The 16948-nt window shown below is 46.0% G+C and overlaps 1 protein-coding gene across 1 annotated transcript in view; it reads left to right on the top strand.

The window, feature by feature from the left end:
* The window catches only part of ITPR1 (inositol 1,4,5-trisphosphate receptor type 1), a 1666678-nt gene that overhangs the window by 679520 nt on the left and 970210 nt on the right, over positions 1-16948 (top strand). The window contains exon 15 of the mRNA XM_086939209.1: positions 8785-8943. Coding sequence (XP_086795335.1) covers positions 8785-8943 — 159 coding nt within the window. The remainder of the gene's footprint in view (positions 1-8784; positions 8944-16948) is intronic.

A 16948-nucleotide genomic window follows, 5' to 3' on the forward strand; every position in this document is an offset into this window, starting at 1 on the left:
ATACCCCAGGGGTACCAGTGAACATCAACCTCCGTTATTATATCAGATTACGTCATTCTAAGTCCCCCAGGGTCATGATTAAAAACCGCTGTTATCTTTCTGCTTTTTTGATCTCGGTAAATGATACCTGCATTCAACCACCATTCAATTAATGATTATTCTAGAAGATACAAATGTTCCATTACACCTGTAGAACCAACAGTTTAGGCTAAAGTACAATCTTAATTACTTTTGAATAGTACATGAGGTGGTTGCTATTGTAGATAACCCAGGGGCACCGGCAAACATCTGTTTCAAGATCAGATAACATCATTCCAGGTCCCCTGGGGGCATGATTAAAAAAAAAAAAACGCTCCTGTCTTCCTGTTTTAACGATTGGGAACACTGGGCAAGGAACACTACTATAAAAGCTGGCAGTCTCCCCCACTTGCAGGCTGGAGAAGGTGTGTCGTGAAGTGCACATTGCAGGACTATGGTGAAGGGGAAACTACAAATCTAGAGTGACTCTTACTATCTCAATAATAGGCGGAGTAATTTTAATACACCTTGATTCCTTTATTTATAATCCTCCAATTTCCATTTTTTTTATAGCTTCTCCTTTCTAATGAAAGGAATAATAATACTGTGCCTCTACCCAGAACTATGAAGACCTTCTAAAACGGAAACTAAGGTATCCCGCAGAAGCCTTACAAGATAGTTTTCTAACAGTTTCTTAAAGGACAGTAATTGGAAATGTTGTACTACTTCACTCCTATAAAAAACAACGTACGTAACATTGCGGTCGCAGATTTCTTTATACCTACTGATCATTTTCAAAGCAATCTACCTAGACTCAAACTCCTTTGTTCAAAATACAGTGACCTCTACACAGCGTAAGATGTCCAACATTTGCATAGAGGAGGCTTTGATAATTTCCCCCCCACCCCTCTTCCACATTTAGATCCATCCTAGTATGGAATTCATGAGCAATTTTAACATTTGCTCACATGGACGAACAACCCCAAAATGGTTGAAGATGTTCGCATTTAATGGAGCAAAAATACACATTTAAAGAAATCATTGGGTGCATGCATTATTAGAGATAATGGACAAGATCAGTACTAGGTTCTAATACATAACATATTGTTCTCCATGTCGGTTTGCCTCCTTCTAGGACTGGACAAAGAGTCCTGATGCAGTGAAGAGTTTACACATTTTTTTCTCTATCACAAACAGCTATATTTATTTCACCGTGCCCATTACAAACTCACATAGGAAATGCTATTCTCAAATTAACATACTGATTACCATTACTCTCGGTCCTCCGATGGATGTTATTGTTGAACCACAAATGACTAGAATACTTGGAGAACGTGAAGAAATTTCATTGAGAGCCTGGAATAAAGAATTGCGAAGCACACACTTATTTCGTTACCTTTCTTAAATGGCAAAATACAAACCTAGAGACCAGAAAGATGACTAAAAGAGTAAGACAAAAACGATAGATAACTTGTGTAAAATATTTATCTAAAGCCTCTATTGAACGGACAGAACATGAATTTACATTTCAAATTTGATTTAATACGTCATTAATACATGTTGCCTCAAAACACATTACAAGAAATAAACATTTGCAGCTTGCCTGTGGAAAGAGGGAGAAAGCAGCAATAGCAATTCGAGATTCTGTTATTGAATCATACAAACCATGTAGAGATTTAATCCATCTTCAGCATAGAACTGACCAATTCAGAACTGCAGCACTATGTGCCACAGAAGAAGTCAGTTAACCCTTCAGCTGAAAGGTAATTTCTGTACGACTTTACCAGCCGGCAAAGTGCAAGTTCAGAATCGCAGTTCAGGAAAGTTCCGTTCAAAGATCAGGCATATGGGAAATCAGAAGTCAGTCCATCAGCATGCCAGGCAGGGAAATTGGAAAATGACAGCCAGCCCGACTCCTCCACAGGGGAATTATACTTCCAAAAGTTCATGGTTTACACCCACAAAGTATCCTTTCCGTCAGTCCATGGGGTCTAATTGGCCCTTTGCAGTGGGCCACTCATTGGGTGATCAATACATTATCAAAAAATCCGGTAGATTAAGTAATACTTTTGCCAATTCATCCGATTTATTAAAATCTATTTGCATTAGATTTCCATCCCTTCCTTGGAAGTAAGTGAAATTTTATTTTGCTTAAAGTTTGTCCGTTTCCAAGCACTTTCTTGGGTTTTCGATAACATTGCTACATTTCTGTCAAGTGTTGCCTAATAGAAAGTGGGTCCATTGGTAAACTTCATGAAAAGTTCTCAGTGTCCAAAGTGACTACTTCATACGATTTTACACTCCAACAGGAAAGAAAAGCATCTGAGGCCTCCATGAAGTTTCGCAGAATCATTACCGTGTTTTGATTATTATACATCAAACACTTATTTCAATATCTCTTAATTCAATTACTATTCTTTAAAGGTTACATGTCAATATTGGGCACTACTAAAGTTATATCCACATTTGCACATTTATAGTTTTTCATAAGACTATTAACATATCATTCTGAAATGCACGTTTTCACCACAACGTTACAGAAATCTGCAGAGCTACATAATCTCGATTATTACTAAATCAAGCACTTTAATTATTTCAGGAGCTTTATTATGCAGACATTTGATATTGTCACAACACTGTTAGCAATATTTGTTTCCTCAAAACCACGTAAATTCTTACATATTTACTTATCATTGGTTTTTTTTACGTTTTAATATTGCCGTATTTCAAACACTGCATGCTTTTACGATGCAGTATGAAATCTCACGTTTTTCGACTTAACCAGTTTTTCATCAACAATTGTCGTAAATATCTTTTTATAGCGATAATTGAAAGAGGCAAGCTTTTTTTTACATTTACTCACCATCAGTCCCATATGACCAAAAAAGAAAACAACTTCAATAGTTGGAGGGAAAGTGTCCCAAGTGATTTAATTTGACGTCATGAAGGGGATCCTATACAACAACCTTTCGGTCCCGACTAAAGCCATCGACCAATAGGGCGCAAAGTTGGCTGAAACAGGTTGACCTGGTTCTTCCAGAAATGGATGTGAGACACCTAATACCTTTTTACATCTCACATTTTTTAATCCTACCACTACCTTTGATTTTAATAAAATGTGTCCTTTCTAAAGGGAGAAGGCATTTTAAAACTTTTTTTCCTCATATGGTGGATCCCATATGGTCTCAGATTCAAGAGGCAGTCCCTCCTGATGGAAGAGAACACCCACTGATGTAACGATCAGTGGCTAAGTACGCCAAGGGGAGACATGCCTTTTGCAGAACAATGAGGTTCGCAACAATTTTGGTGTTGCCCTCCCCACAACTATTCCACTCCTTTTTGATTTTACATATTCTTTTTGTAATTCTTTTGATTCTTAAGAATCTTCATGAAAATCACATATCCTCCACAATGTAACTTTTTGATGGATACATCTAACCACAAATTCCTCACTTTAAAATACTGCCTAGGCACTGGACTGGATCTGAAAGCTTTTTCCAACATTTCTCCCACACGCCACTAGATAACACCTTGTGGATCCGTTCTGGCTGCTTGCTAACTCAGAAGTGGCAAGAGTGAAGCCACATAAAAGCGCCACGCTGCATGGTGACGTCCCTTTCTTTCTGTGCTTTGAATGGGGATCTGTCCTCCACTCGCACATTGGTCAGCTTTACAATGACTTCTGAAAAACCTGAACACAGTGAGCTAGGCAACAATGTCCTTCCTAGAATGGTAGGCTTTATGCTATGAAAACAGTTATGTCATGGACCCGCAGAAGGTGGATTGCTTGTATTTGGGCTCGGAACACAACTTTAAGTTGTGTAAGTGTGCCCTCAACTACCTAAGAGGATCCAGGTCTTGGAGGGAAAGCTTTACGTCGCAGAACATTAGGAGTAGAGACCCTCGCCTAAATCTCCCTGTTGATCGGGGACAGGGACTCTGTCACACTCCTAGGGTCCTTTTTTCAAGAGGTCTACTTCGCAGTCTAAGTCTTGTAGTAAGTCCAAACCGAGTTCTGAACACCAGCATAAAAAAGCAAAGGGGGACTCAACCTAATCGGCCACAAGGAGAAGGCATTAGGGTATTTATTTTCCTTCTCCCCACAACTGCTTTCCGTCCAAGCTGGTCTTAGTAGGTTCTTAGTTCCCTGGGCCATCGGAACTGCTGCCACTATTTGAAGACTTCAGTGTGGTCCTGCTACTAATTTCTGGCATTTATCCAGTTCCCTCTGGTGCTGCTTCTGATCCTAATGATCTGCTGGTGACTGGTTAGCTTAGCTTCTGCTGGGCTCTTCCCTTCCACCCCCTGATCCCTTTGAGCCAGTTCTAGAAACAGTATCACCTCTGGTATACACATCTACTGTAGCTCATGGAAATTTGATGGGCCGGCACGTGTTGATTGATCCTCCCAGGATGCCAGAGGCATAGGAACTGAGTTTGACCCTAATCGGATTTCAGCTGTAAAATTAGTTAAACACAACAGTGTCCTACAGCTGGTTCTGCTTCGATGACTCTGCCAGGGCAGGCACCTCCAAGTGACTTATCTTTTTGGCTCTGAACAAGGCCCTTTACCATGGAGAAAGGATGGTGCGGCCTAGGATGCTCTTACTCCCACACGAACCTCTATCCCACCCAATTATGATGACACTTTATACATTGATTTACAAGATGCCAATGGGCTGGTACTGGGTTGGACTCCTCACTTGGTCCATTGACAGTTCAGCGAGCAGCTGAGTATCGAGATTTGCAGCTTCCCTCTCAAGACAAAGAATAATGTCCTTACGGAAATTCTACTGCCTGGACATGCCATGTCTTATTCTTTCCTCCCTTTCAACAAGGCCCTCTGGTATTCTTATGGGCACTTGGTCTGAACCCTGTTACCACCTGACAGTGAGAAGGCAAGTGGCCAGGTGCCACAGACTCACACTTGGCCACCCTGATTTTCAGACGGAACAGGATCTAGAATTTCCTCCAAGGATTTAGATCACATACATGTGACTGGATGGTTATAAAAATCGTTCAGCCTCCCCTTTGTTTGCCACAACCCCACGTCCAATCTGACAGACTTTCAGAGAAGCACCTCTCCATTCTATTACAGGAGGTGTGAGAATTGCTCTCCAAAGGTGCTATGGAGAGGATTCCAGACTCTGGAAAGAGCAGAATGTTGCACGTATTTCCTTCTACAGGGAAAAGGACAAAGGCTTCTGGCCTATATTGGACTTTTGACCTCTGAATACCTTTCCGCTAAAGGACTAATTCAGAATGCAAACATTAGCCCAGATCTTGGCCGATTTGGGCCTAAGAGACAAGGTGGTGTTCTTGGGCCTGCAGGACGTGTATTTTCATATACTCATCCAGCAGGTCTTACTTGTGGTTCAAGGTCAGTCAGGAAAATTTCCTGGTTGCAGTGCTCCATTTTGGCCTCACCAGTTCCCCTCGGTTCCCCTCAGATATTTTCTGAATTGATGGTGGTGTTTGCGACACACCTTTGGATATTGGGGATACTAGGCTTTCCCCTACCTCATCAAATGGCTGTTGGAGAGGCTTGCCACAGAGAGCCGTTAACCATGGACCGATGACGGCAAACCTTTTGACATTGTTGTGGGTTCATGATCAACTATTTCCTCCATGCAGCTCTGCTATGGTAGTTACAATGGACCCATCACATAAACTTGATGGATGCCAATTAGATTTCGGAAGAGGAAGCTCAAGAGCTGCAGTGAAGGCTGCTCAAACACAAGTGATCCAGCAGCATGCCCTCTCTCTTCCCAACCCAGAGTTAATAGTGGTGACAGACGCATCAATTGAGTTGCGAGATAATGTGGGGGAGATGGAGATCAGAGGACTATGGTCTTGGACGGAAGCTCAGCGTCGTATAAATCTTTTGAGTTGCTAGTCATTTGCTGTGTTGAAGGCTTTCTTATTCAGTGGGAGGCTGGTGCTGGTTCTCAGACAATGTCGCTGCCATGGCGTATGGCAACCGGGCTGGTGCAAGATCAAGGCACCTGTGGCAGAAGGTCTTTTGCGCCTTTGGAGGTGGTTAGTGTCAGAGCATTACCTTGATCGCGGAACCACCTGGCAGGATGCTTGAATTGCAGAGCGTGTGAGCTAAACAACTTACATTCATCAGATTGCAAATGGCATCTAAATTCTGAGGTGATGCTTAGTATGTTTTATCTTCTGGTAGTGGGTCGAAATAAAATTTTTCCTTTACGTGACTGTAGAGTGTGCAGTGTCAAAAGCTTTACATATTGATTCCACAAAGATACTCGCTAGGAGATGCGTTCCAGCTGGAATGGAACATGGGACTCGGAACACCTTCCCATCTCTGCCCCTTTTTGCCTGAGTTCTGAAGGAACTATTGATCCAATGTCATCCTAGTGGCCGTGGATTAGGCCAGGAGGGTGTTGTACACAGGAACTTTTGGGAATGAGCATCTATCCTATCAAGCTACTGCTTTGGGAGAGTATTATTTTGCAGCGCAGAGTCCGGACTTGAACGTGTGTGGTCTACACCTTGTATGGATAATGAACAGCTGCAGTAGATTGCATTTGTTCTGCTGCCTGAAGTGGTGGATGTGATCCTTGCCACCAGGTACCATTCCATGAAGTCCATTTTTGCCTTGCGCAGGAACAGATTTGTGGCCTGTGCGATATCTGCAGGATTGTCACTTTACAAGCCAAGCTGTAGAATACTCTCTTGTTTTATTCTTTGGCCCATTAAGGTCTGGAGCGGGCAATATAGAAGGTTATTGGCTCTTTTGGCCTTTCTGCATTAACCGGACCACAGTTCCTTCTTTAAATACCCTGCAGTGATGAGGTTTACAAAAGGTTTGACGCACACTGGCTCTAGCTGCCGCCTTAAAGTTGTGACTTTCACGTTCGGCAATCTATCACACTACCCGTGTTCTTTGCCCCTTTATAGAGGAGAATATCCTAAAGCTGTACCTCTAAAGAGCTTTAAGCATTTACAATGATTGCACCTGACAAGATTGCGTGGAGAATCATTTTTGTGTGGGTTTCTCAAAGGCGGAGAAAAGACGCCATGCAGAAGATGACTTTAAGGTGGATTATCTTTTGCATTAAGATTTGCTTCCCAGTTGCTAAGAAACAGCCTTCTGAAGGTCCCATCCTACCAGAGCACATGCTTTTACTACTGCTCTGGCACGCAGAGTGCCTTGGCTTGACATCTGCCAGACTGTGACACAGGAATCTCTGCACACGTTCACTAATCTCTGCTGCCTTGAAGTTCAGATAAGGCATTTCCCGTTTTTGGTCCTGCAAGACTTTTTGGTCTGAGACCACTCCTCATATCCTCCACCTGCAGAGTTACTGCTTTGGTATCTATTCTAGGATGTGTCTGAATGGATCTGGTAACTTAAAATTAGTACCAACACTGGTAGATGGTGTCATGCAGCTCTGCACCAATGCTGTTCTGCTCCAAAACTGATAAGTCCAGCCACATATAAGCACCATTCATGCACACTCTTGTAAGTTTCTTGTGTAGACTCCTTCAGATGCAGAGCCTTGGAGCAAATTGATTCAACCAGTGTCTAGATCGGTGGACTGGGCCATTTTTCTTTTGAGGGAAAGAGTCCAACTTTCAGAACTTGGATGTGGGAGGTCTGTGGGGAATCTGCAGTTAAAGTATCCACCAGAAAAAGAATTCCTGAAGGTAAGTAACTTGTTCTTTTCTTTTAAATCTTGTTCCATCTGTGAGATTTGGATATTTGATGCTGATAACCTCATATCATCCCGTTACTGGTGGTTACGTATTCCAAATCCTTATTCATTTTTCGAGGATTTCGTTCTAGCTTTGCATATCTGGGGATGTCTTTGAAGAATTGTTTACAAACATGTGAATATTGTCAAAGTTTGCATATACAAGAAAAATCCATAAATTATAGTTTAGTGAAATCATCTTTGGCCATCCAATATTTCCTTATTGATGCTTATGTTTTTAGGAATGTGACACATTGTTAGATTTTTATTTGTCTAGCAATGCTCAACAGTTTCAATTTACAATCATTATGCTAGTAGGGTCTGTTTTTTGTCACCATAGCCAGAATATAGACATGATTGCTTTGAAGATTGTAGGTTTTAGCGTTTAAAAGTGATCTCCAGGAGGATTGTAAATAGCTCAGTGAAGGGTAACTTGTGGTGCAGGAAACTAACAGCATATGATGCTCTACAAATTCAATATAGAGTACTATTCCGAAAGTTCCAAGAGTCTGACATTCAGCAAGTTTGTCGACACCTTGAGTATCTCAAAGGGCTTCAATGTTTGGTCCATCTTCCCAATGGCCCTAATATAAAGGTCAGTGACTGGTATTATTCAAGGGGATTGTAGATGCATAAGCATCCCTTCCTGGGTAAGTCCAGTGTAAGAGGTTAGTTCTTCATTGCCCTCATTTTCCATATGCAATAAACCGTCTCTCCTTTTCATTAAATAACATGTTTAAATGTCGAGGCAAGTAATGTAATGGACTTGGGTACCTATTCACCCACAACCTTTTGTTGCAGTCAGGGTATCTGAACCATTTGAGTCAATGAAATGTACTCCTTTTTGAAATCTAGGGCTAAAGTAAATACCATTTTAACTCTGTGAGATCTTATGTTGGTGCTCCCTGGACATGATCTTAAGTGTTTCTGTCAACCATTCAAGTTTAATTTCTATTATGGTGGACTGAATGGATTGCTGTTTTGATTCTACAAATGTTCTGCCAGTTTCCCTTCTTGTGTGCTTCAACATTTCTTCTTGCCATCAGATCTTCAAGCTGTTACAGGCTCCATTCACAGACTGTGGCGATGGACCCATGCTCAGACTGGAAGAGCTTGGAGACCAGAGGCATGCCCCCTTCAGGCACATATGCCGCCTGTGCTACCGGGTGCTGAGACATTCTCAACAAGATTACCGCAAGAACCAGGTTAGTCGCCTGCAATATGTAGCTTAAAATGACTGCCGGTTTTTCTTTGTACTCCATTTTCACGTTGTGTAATGGACACTTAACTTATTTTTTTTTTTGATGAAGGCTTTAAAAACTTTTTTCGGTTGGCTTGAAACAAGGGATGGCCATCTAAAAATAATCGAGGAAAGTCAAAAGATGCACCTTTATTGAGCTTACTGACTCATTTGACTAGTCCAAGTAACTCATTACTTTTATTCCATGAATTGGGCTTTTTTCTCATCTTGAGGTGCAAGGTCCCTTCGTCCAATTTTGGCCTCGGAATAGATGGGACGATACTGCTAGCCAGTATGTGAGCTATAGGGTAGCCTATCTATAACCAAACCCTTACATGAGTGCTATAGGATTTTACGCTGCGTTGTGTGGTCTTGCTTTGAGAATTTGGGTTGTGTGGTTTGACACCTGTTTACTTCAAGATGATTCACCAGAATCCGGTGTTGCGTGCAGGCAATGAACACTCTGATGAGGCAGCCTTTATTTTTGGTGTATAGTCTCATGTAGTTGATGGATGCATACTATTCGGGTGTACAGTTTTAGACTTTGGCTGGGGAGGAATTGCAAAACTATTGAACTAAAATCATGTGCTGCAGAATCATTTAAAAGCCATACCTCTAGCTTCCATCTGCTACCATATTTCTTGTCCAAATTATGTTAGAAATTTGTAAAGCGCATGGTTACTACAATACGGAGTGTCCCCACGCTAGTTTTTGTCCTAATAGCAAGCAGTACAACCATTTCAGAGAGCCAGCCCTAAGAGTTAGATAACTATTGTCTGAAGAACCAGTGTAGGAAACTAGGATCGGCTTTTATGGTTACCCCCACTTTTTGCTTGATATACTTTTTTTGACTAGTCTTGCTGGGATCCTGCTAATCAGGACTCCAGTCTATCTGCTTTCTCCCTAAACTGTTGTTAGTACCTAGGTACAATCCCAGATTGGGTACTGGGGTACCCTTATCAGTCCCTAGTATATGGTACTCGTGTATCCAGGGCGTAGGTACCCCAAAGTTCTCCCATTGGCTGAAGCATGCATTATGCCACACATGAGAGACCATGCAAAATGGAACTACAGGCCTGCCATTACATCCTGTGTAAGCTGGTGCATCCACCACCTACTAAAGATATAGGTTTTCTATATTTAAGGGTCACTGCACGTAAACCCTATGTCACACCTTTAGCAGGCATTTACAATCCTGAAGGCAAGGTGCTTGGTGAGAAGGGTGTCCCTGCAAGTGTAGGACACCCTGCAGCCTACGGAGTCCATTCTCCCGGGTTGTCAGTGTATCAGCCATATACTTTATAGAGGGACACCGCGTAATTATGCGATGACCATTTTGAAAACGGCTGCAATGAATCCTATTATAATTGGTATCAAACATGTTGGAATCATTCCGAGCAAGGCTGTGTTCCCGGTACAAGCCTTCTAGACTCGGACAGCACAAAATGGTTGCTGCTGGCTAGAGACACATTTCTGCCCTCCTGCTGCTGAGCCAAGCTCGAGCAGAGGAAGGTGGAACAATAGACATCCTGTCAAAGGGAGGTGTGACCACCTCTCAGACCGGATTTAGTGTATTGGGGCTGGGTGGGTGCGCTTGCCAGCGCCATAAAGTCTTCATCAGGGTCACATTTGGTGTCCCTGTGCATAGTCTAGTTTAAACCAGTCCTGGGAGCCGTTGGCTCCTGCTCTGGCGGAAAACTGCACAAAGGACATGGGACTAACCTCCCCCCTGTCTAGATCCTTCCCTGGGAGGGTTTTCTGAATCTTCCCAAACCTTTCCCTAGGGTACTTAAGGGCTTACCTGGGTGTAGGTTCCTAGATTCGTGGTGGGATAATGCATTTCTACCGTCTGGGCACGCTGGACTTTGTATGGGCCTGATTTAGTCTCCCTTCTAGTCTGCTGCATAGTCTGTGCCTCTGCATTATACAGGAACCTCCAAGGCCTGTGAAACACAAAAGCCACCTGAAGTAATCTCCCTTGGAGTGAAGGAGACCCTCCCCTACCTTTGCAGGCACAGCAACTAAGTGGACTGGTCTGCAGCTCCTGAGCTCCTCCGGACTCTGTCTGCTCTGCAACACAGGTGGTGGTTTACCACAGCACCCGAGGCCTGCTCTACCCTCTCACCAAGTTTGAGGCCAGTAGTCCTCATGGGAGCAATAACCGAACCCCTTTGCACCGTGTCCAACTTGCAGTTGCAAAGGCTTTTTGGCTTCTTTGAAAAAAGATCTTCGGACTCTATGTAGCCCCAACCTCTAGCACCTCCAGTGACCAGAATCTTCGGCCACACCACATCGTGTGCATGGTGGCCTGCATCTTTTGGTGTGCTGCTTGAAGTCCTCTTGCGACTCCAGTGCATCTGGCCTGTGGGTCCACTTGAAGGTCACACTTGTTAGTTTTGGGCTACCCTGACTCCCTATCCCCTGGACCTTGCTGGTCCCGATGTTGCTCCTTCTTTGATTCCTGCCTGGCTTCGTTTTGCCAAGGCATGATGGGGACCAAACCAAACTGTGTTCCGTGCTATTTACTGTTTCTTTGCTAACATATTGTGTGCATTGTATTTATTTCCTTGTGTGAGATACTTGAAAGTACAAGAGTATTCTATAATCACATTTTTATAAATATTTGGTGTGGATCATTTTCACTTAATCTATACTATAAGATTGCATTCTGGTAAAACAAGCTACTTTACACTCCTTCTGGACTAAGCCTGTAGGCTGCTGTCCACAGCTACCACTTAAAGAGCTTCTAAGGTTGTCTAAGACCTCTTAAATCATGTTGAGGGTTGTCTGGACTGGTGCAAGGTGCCCACTTACATTAGTGGTCAACATATGCCAGGTCAGCTTCTCACAAACAGGTTTTTAAATTTCTACAAAACAGTTTCTGAAGGTTGCATTCTAAGGTCCTAAGGGAGGAGGTTCCACGTCTTTGTTGCAACGAGACTGAAAAAGCTGCCACCCAAACAAGCTGTGTTTTGGGTATCGTAGGCTTAGCTGTTCAGGAGGATCTAAGGCAGGGATATGGCAGGTAAAGTTTGCTCAGGGGAAGAAAAAACGAGGGCCTATCAAGTTTATGAATCTGGGACAAAAACATAAGGCTTTAAAAGCCACTCTGGCCCGACTATGAAGCCAGTGAAGCTTAGCAAGGGCAGGGTCCAAAGAAGAATGTTTAAGAATATTAAGAAACAATTGGGCTGCTGTATTCTACCCCCTCTGCAACAGTCTTATTTTTTCTTTAGAAGATCCAAGATAAAGAACATTACTGTGGTTCAGGCAAAACAGTATAAGCGCCTGGTTAACTGTTTTCTTAGTGGAATCTGGCAGACGCTCTAAGATTTTACGAAGGATTTTCAAGATGCTGAATCGAAATTTGCCTAGCTTACGTAACTAAGTTTCAATTCTATTAAGGACGCGGAGGCGAGGATTATGCTTTTCTTCCTTCGCTTTATTACATAAATGAAAAACACAGCAGCCTTAGAAAAGCTCCAATCCATTTTCAAACTGCAGAAATTAGCAACAAAAACGACTTTAAAAGTTCATCAGTCCATGAATAAACTACAGCTCCCATGAGCCTTCAAACATTAGTCCTTCAGCTATCTCCACTCCCAGTATGTTAGACAGTCCATCCTCAACTTCCTCCTCTTTCTTCGCGCTGGTTACGCACATCTCTCACTGGTCCTGTTTGGAACCATCATTTCCTAGCGGAAAAAGAACGTAAGAGAAGCACCCACAATCTGGTGATAGTAACTAATTGAGGACATCATCAAGACTGCCTTAAGAAACATGCACAATGTAAATGGAAAAAGTTACTTACAGACATATGGGCGGGTTCATCATCGACGAACTCCAGGGTGGGATAATCCTCGCCTCCGTGTCCTTAATAGAATTGAAACTTACCGTTACATAAGCTAGGCAAATTTCGATTCTATGTCCGGACCGGATTATGCTGGTTTAAAGCTTACTCACTACCATTTGAGCTAGATCCACCACCGGTTTAAAATAAAACCTTTTAAACGTGGAGTCTGAGGACCTATCTGCTGCCCGCATTAAATCCTCCAAACGAGCTTCCACTGAAAACGCCTTAGAAGCCATTGCTCCCCTGGCAGAGTGAGCTCCAAAACGTTTAGTATCAATGCCTGCCTCTTGCATGACCCAACGCACCCACCTTGCAATAGTGGGGGAAGAGACTGCTCTGTGTGGTTTTCGCAGGGCAATTAGTAATTGTTGTTCGCCCGGTGAGCGGATATCCAACGTCATGTCTTCATAAGCCTTCAAACACTGCACGACGCACAACTTGGGAGAGTCCACAAAGGCTGGGTACGAGATCGTTCGTGACGCAGACTTTGTACGACGTCCCACTTGAAAAGTAACCCCGTCCAGGGAGAACACTCGCGCCGACACATCCAGGGCGCGTACATCCGACACCCATCGGCAAGAAACCAAACACAGCATAGCCAATTTAGCTGACCGCTCCTTCAGGGACAAATAAGCGCTGGCCTGCCAGGACAGGAACAGGTTCAAGACCACATTCACATCCCAAAGGACCGAATATCGGGGTTCCGGAGGTAAAGAGAGACTAACACCCCGTAAAAGGCGACAAACAAAAGGATGTTCCCCCACTGGGGAACCCTCCACAGGTTGGTGACCCCCTGAGAGTGAGAAACTCATTGCGTTAATTGTCCTATAGGCTTGGCCCTTAGACGCCAATTCGGCTAGAAAGTTCAAGATCGGAACGAGTCCTGCGACCCCGAGATCCAGGTCCCTTCAAAGATACCAACTCATCCATTTAAGCCAAGCGGATTTGTAGCGATTCGCCGTGCTATCGGCCCAGGCCTTGGAGAGCAGGCCCTCAGCCGATCCTGAAAGGCCCGGGAGCGACCAACGTTTCTGGAAAGCCTCCATGCCATGAGGTGGAGAGAGCCCTGCATGATGAGAGGATGAGGTTCTCGATCCGGGCTGAGCAAGAGGTGAGGAAACTGGGGGAGTAGGATTGGAAAATCCCAAGAAAGTTCCAAAAGAACTGGAAACCAGACTTGAGACCTCCAGAGTGGCGTAACCAACACCATCTCCACCTCCTGACGGCGCACCTGGGTCGCCGTTCGTATTATCATCGAACGGCGGGAACGCATAAGGCCTCTCCTGGCTCCAATCCTGGAGGAAAGCGTCCGTGGCCTCCGCATGCGGATCCGGCCTCCAACTGAAAAATCTTGGAAGTTGGTGGTCTAGTCGGGATGCAAACAGGTCCACCGAAAACGGACCCCAGTTGGCGGTCAGCCACTGGAAGACCGGGATGTCCAACATCCACTGACTGGCATCCCTCAGGTGCCTGGAGTGCCAGTCCGCCACTTGATTGGCCTGACCCGGCAGGTATTCCGCCGTCACTGATATGTGATGCGAGAGGCAATAGTTCCAGAACTCTTTCGCCAAATCTGCCAGAGCTCGTGAGCGAGGCCCTCCCAGGTGGATGACGTATCGAACCGCTGAGACATTGTCCATCCGTAACAGGACACAGGCCCTCGCGGAATCCTTGGTCCAACAGCGGACCGTGAAGGACCCTGCCAAAAGCTCCAAACAATTGATATACAACTGTTGTTCGTCGGATGACCAAGCGCCGCTGGTGGGGAACTCCCCGCAACGGGCACCCCAGCCGGACCTGCTGGCATCGGACTCTATCACAAGATCCGGAGCTGATCCGAAGATCGCCCGACCATTCCAGGCCTCCATGTGCGAGAGCCACCAGGACATCTCCTCCTTCACGTCCTCCGAGAGGGGTATCATCTGGTCGTAGGACATGCCCCGTCGGAGGTGTCGGACCTTGAGGCGCTGGAGCGCTCTGTAGTGCAGTGGGCCTGGGAAAATTGCTTGAATGGAGGACGACAGAAGTCCCACCACTCTGGCTACCTGTCGCAGAGAGGTCCGGTCCTTGGAAATGGTCTGCCGTAACGTATGCCTGATCTTGGCCATCTTCTTCGAGGGAAGACTGAGGGAGGCTCCGACTGAGTCTATGACAAACCCCAGAAAGGTAAGTCTTTGACACGGAACCAGAACCGACTTGGAGCCGTTGATGACGAAACCCAGCTTCTGGAGAAGATCGACCGCCGGCTGAAGTTGACCAGCCAAGAGCACCGGGCACTGGCCCATCAAGAGAATATCGTCCAGATAGACGATCACCCGAATACCCTGCCCCCGCAGGAACTCTACCACCGGGTGCAGCACCTTCGTGAAGCACCAAGGGGCCGAGGAAAGACCGAAAGGAAGGGCGGTATATTCGAATACTCTGTCCTTTCAGAAAAACTGAAGGAAACGTCGATGTGGAGGATGAATGGGTACGACCAAATAAGTGTCCTTTAGATCCAACCTCACCATCCAATACCGTGGGATGAGTACATCTCGAAGGAGGTGAATCCCCTCCATTTTGAAGTGGCAGTAAACTAGCCAGCCGTTGAGGTTGATCACAGGACGTTTGCCCCCATCCGTCTTGTCTACCAGGAAGACATTGCTGAGGAAACCAGCGGGATGTCACGTTGATAGGCGAATGGCCCCTTTTTGGAGCAACTCCGAGACCTCTTTGTCTATCAAGCGCGTGTCTGACTCGGAAAAAATGATCGGCCGCGGAGGGCACACCTGAAATGGTTGGTCGTAGAAATCGATATGGAACCTCCGCACGGTTTGAAAAACCCATGCGTCTGCAGTGAGCGACGCCCACTCCTCGTAAAAGGCCGCTAACCTGCCCCCCATGAGAACCTGGTCCGAAGACCATACACTTACCGTTGGAGGTATGGAGTCCAGGGTTCTTGCGGAATCCTCGACGGCCGAAGCGTTGCCCTCTTGTGGGGTAAAAGTTATTGAACTTCGCTGAGGTCTGGTACTGGCCTCTGCCGGAGCCTTGCCGTCCACCGTTTGCGTTCTGCCCTGTGCGGCCGGTCGGGCGGCCCCTGCCTCGACCGGCCCCTTGGGAAAAACGCTGCTGGAATACTCTTTTAATGCCGGACTGTGCCTTGTCCAGCGAAGTGAACGTGGACACGAATTTGCCGAGCTCTTTAATGAAAGGCTCGCCAAAAAGGCCGCCCTGGGCGACCGCCCCTGCTTCCGAAGAAGCCAAATCACCTAGTTTCGGGTCCAGCTTGATAAGCAGGGATCTCCGACGTTCGGTGGAGAGGGCGCAGTTGGCGTTCCCCAAAAAAATGATAACCCTCTGGGCCCAGTTGGATAAGACCTCAGGAGAAATCACCGTACCATTGGCCTTCGCTTCCTTCGCCATGTCCAGGATTTTCGTGGCGGGCCCCACTGCATCTAACAACTTATCCTGGCATGACCGCCAGGAACGGTCGATCCCTTTACGGGGATCCTTCATAAATTTGGCGAGGAAGGTGGCCATTTTTGCGTCCAATTCGGGCGCCAGGGCCACCTTACCCTCCAAAGTGTGCCTAGGACACTCCCCCCGCAGGCAACCCCTGGCGTCCTTTTCCAAAGGTTTGCGCAGGCGACCTGCCAGGAACTTTGCCACCGTGTCTCCCGGCGTCCAGGCAGCGCACCGCGGATGCATAATTTCATCCGGGTCCGACATGCCGGAACTGTCCCGGGGCAACTCAGTGGCCGAGCCCAAGGGGCGCCACGAGCGGACCGACTCCCCGTCATCGTCAGTATCCGGTGAATCCAAACCCGGAGACGGAGGTGCGGTCTCTGAAACCACCGAAGGTTCAGGGTCCGAAAGCGGTGCAGGGGGGCCAGCAGTCGCCTTGGCCAAGAAAGCGTCCCGGAGACGCTCAAAGGCGCCTCTGTCCACCCCCTGCCCCCCTTCCGGAGCCCCTTCCCTGCAGGGCTTCTTTGGCGCGGGGGGCCCTCACCAGAGGGGCCTGGGAGGCCAGTAGGCGCTCCCAAATGGGCCTGCGCCAGCTTGGCGCACTCCTCAACGATGCGCGCAGACAACCGGTCCTCCATGGGACCCACCACCTCAGTCACACAGCGATAAA

Source organism: Lissotriton vulgaris, chromosome 9 (assembly GCF_964263255.1).
Source record: "Lissotriton vulgaris chromosome 9, aLisVul1.2, whole genome shotgun sequence".
Lineage (NCBI taxonomy): Eukaryota > Metazoa > Chordata > Amphibia > Caudata > Salamandridae > Lissotriton > Lissotriton vulgaris.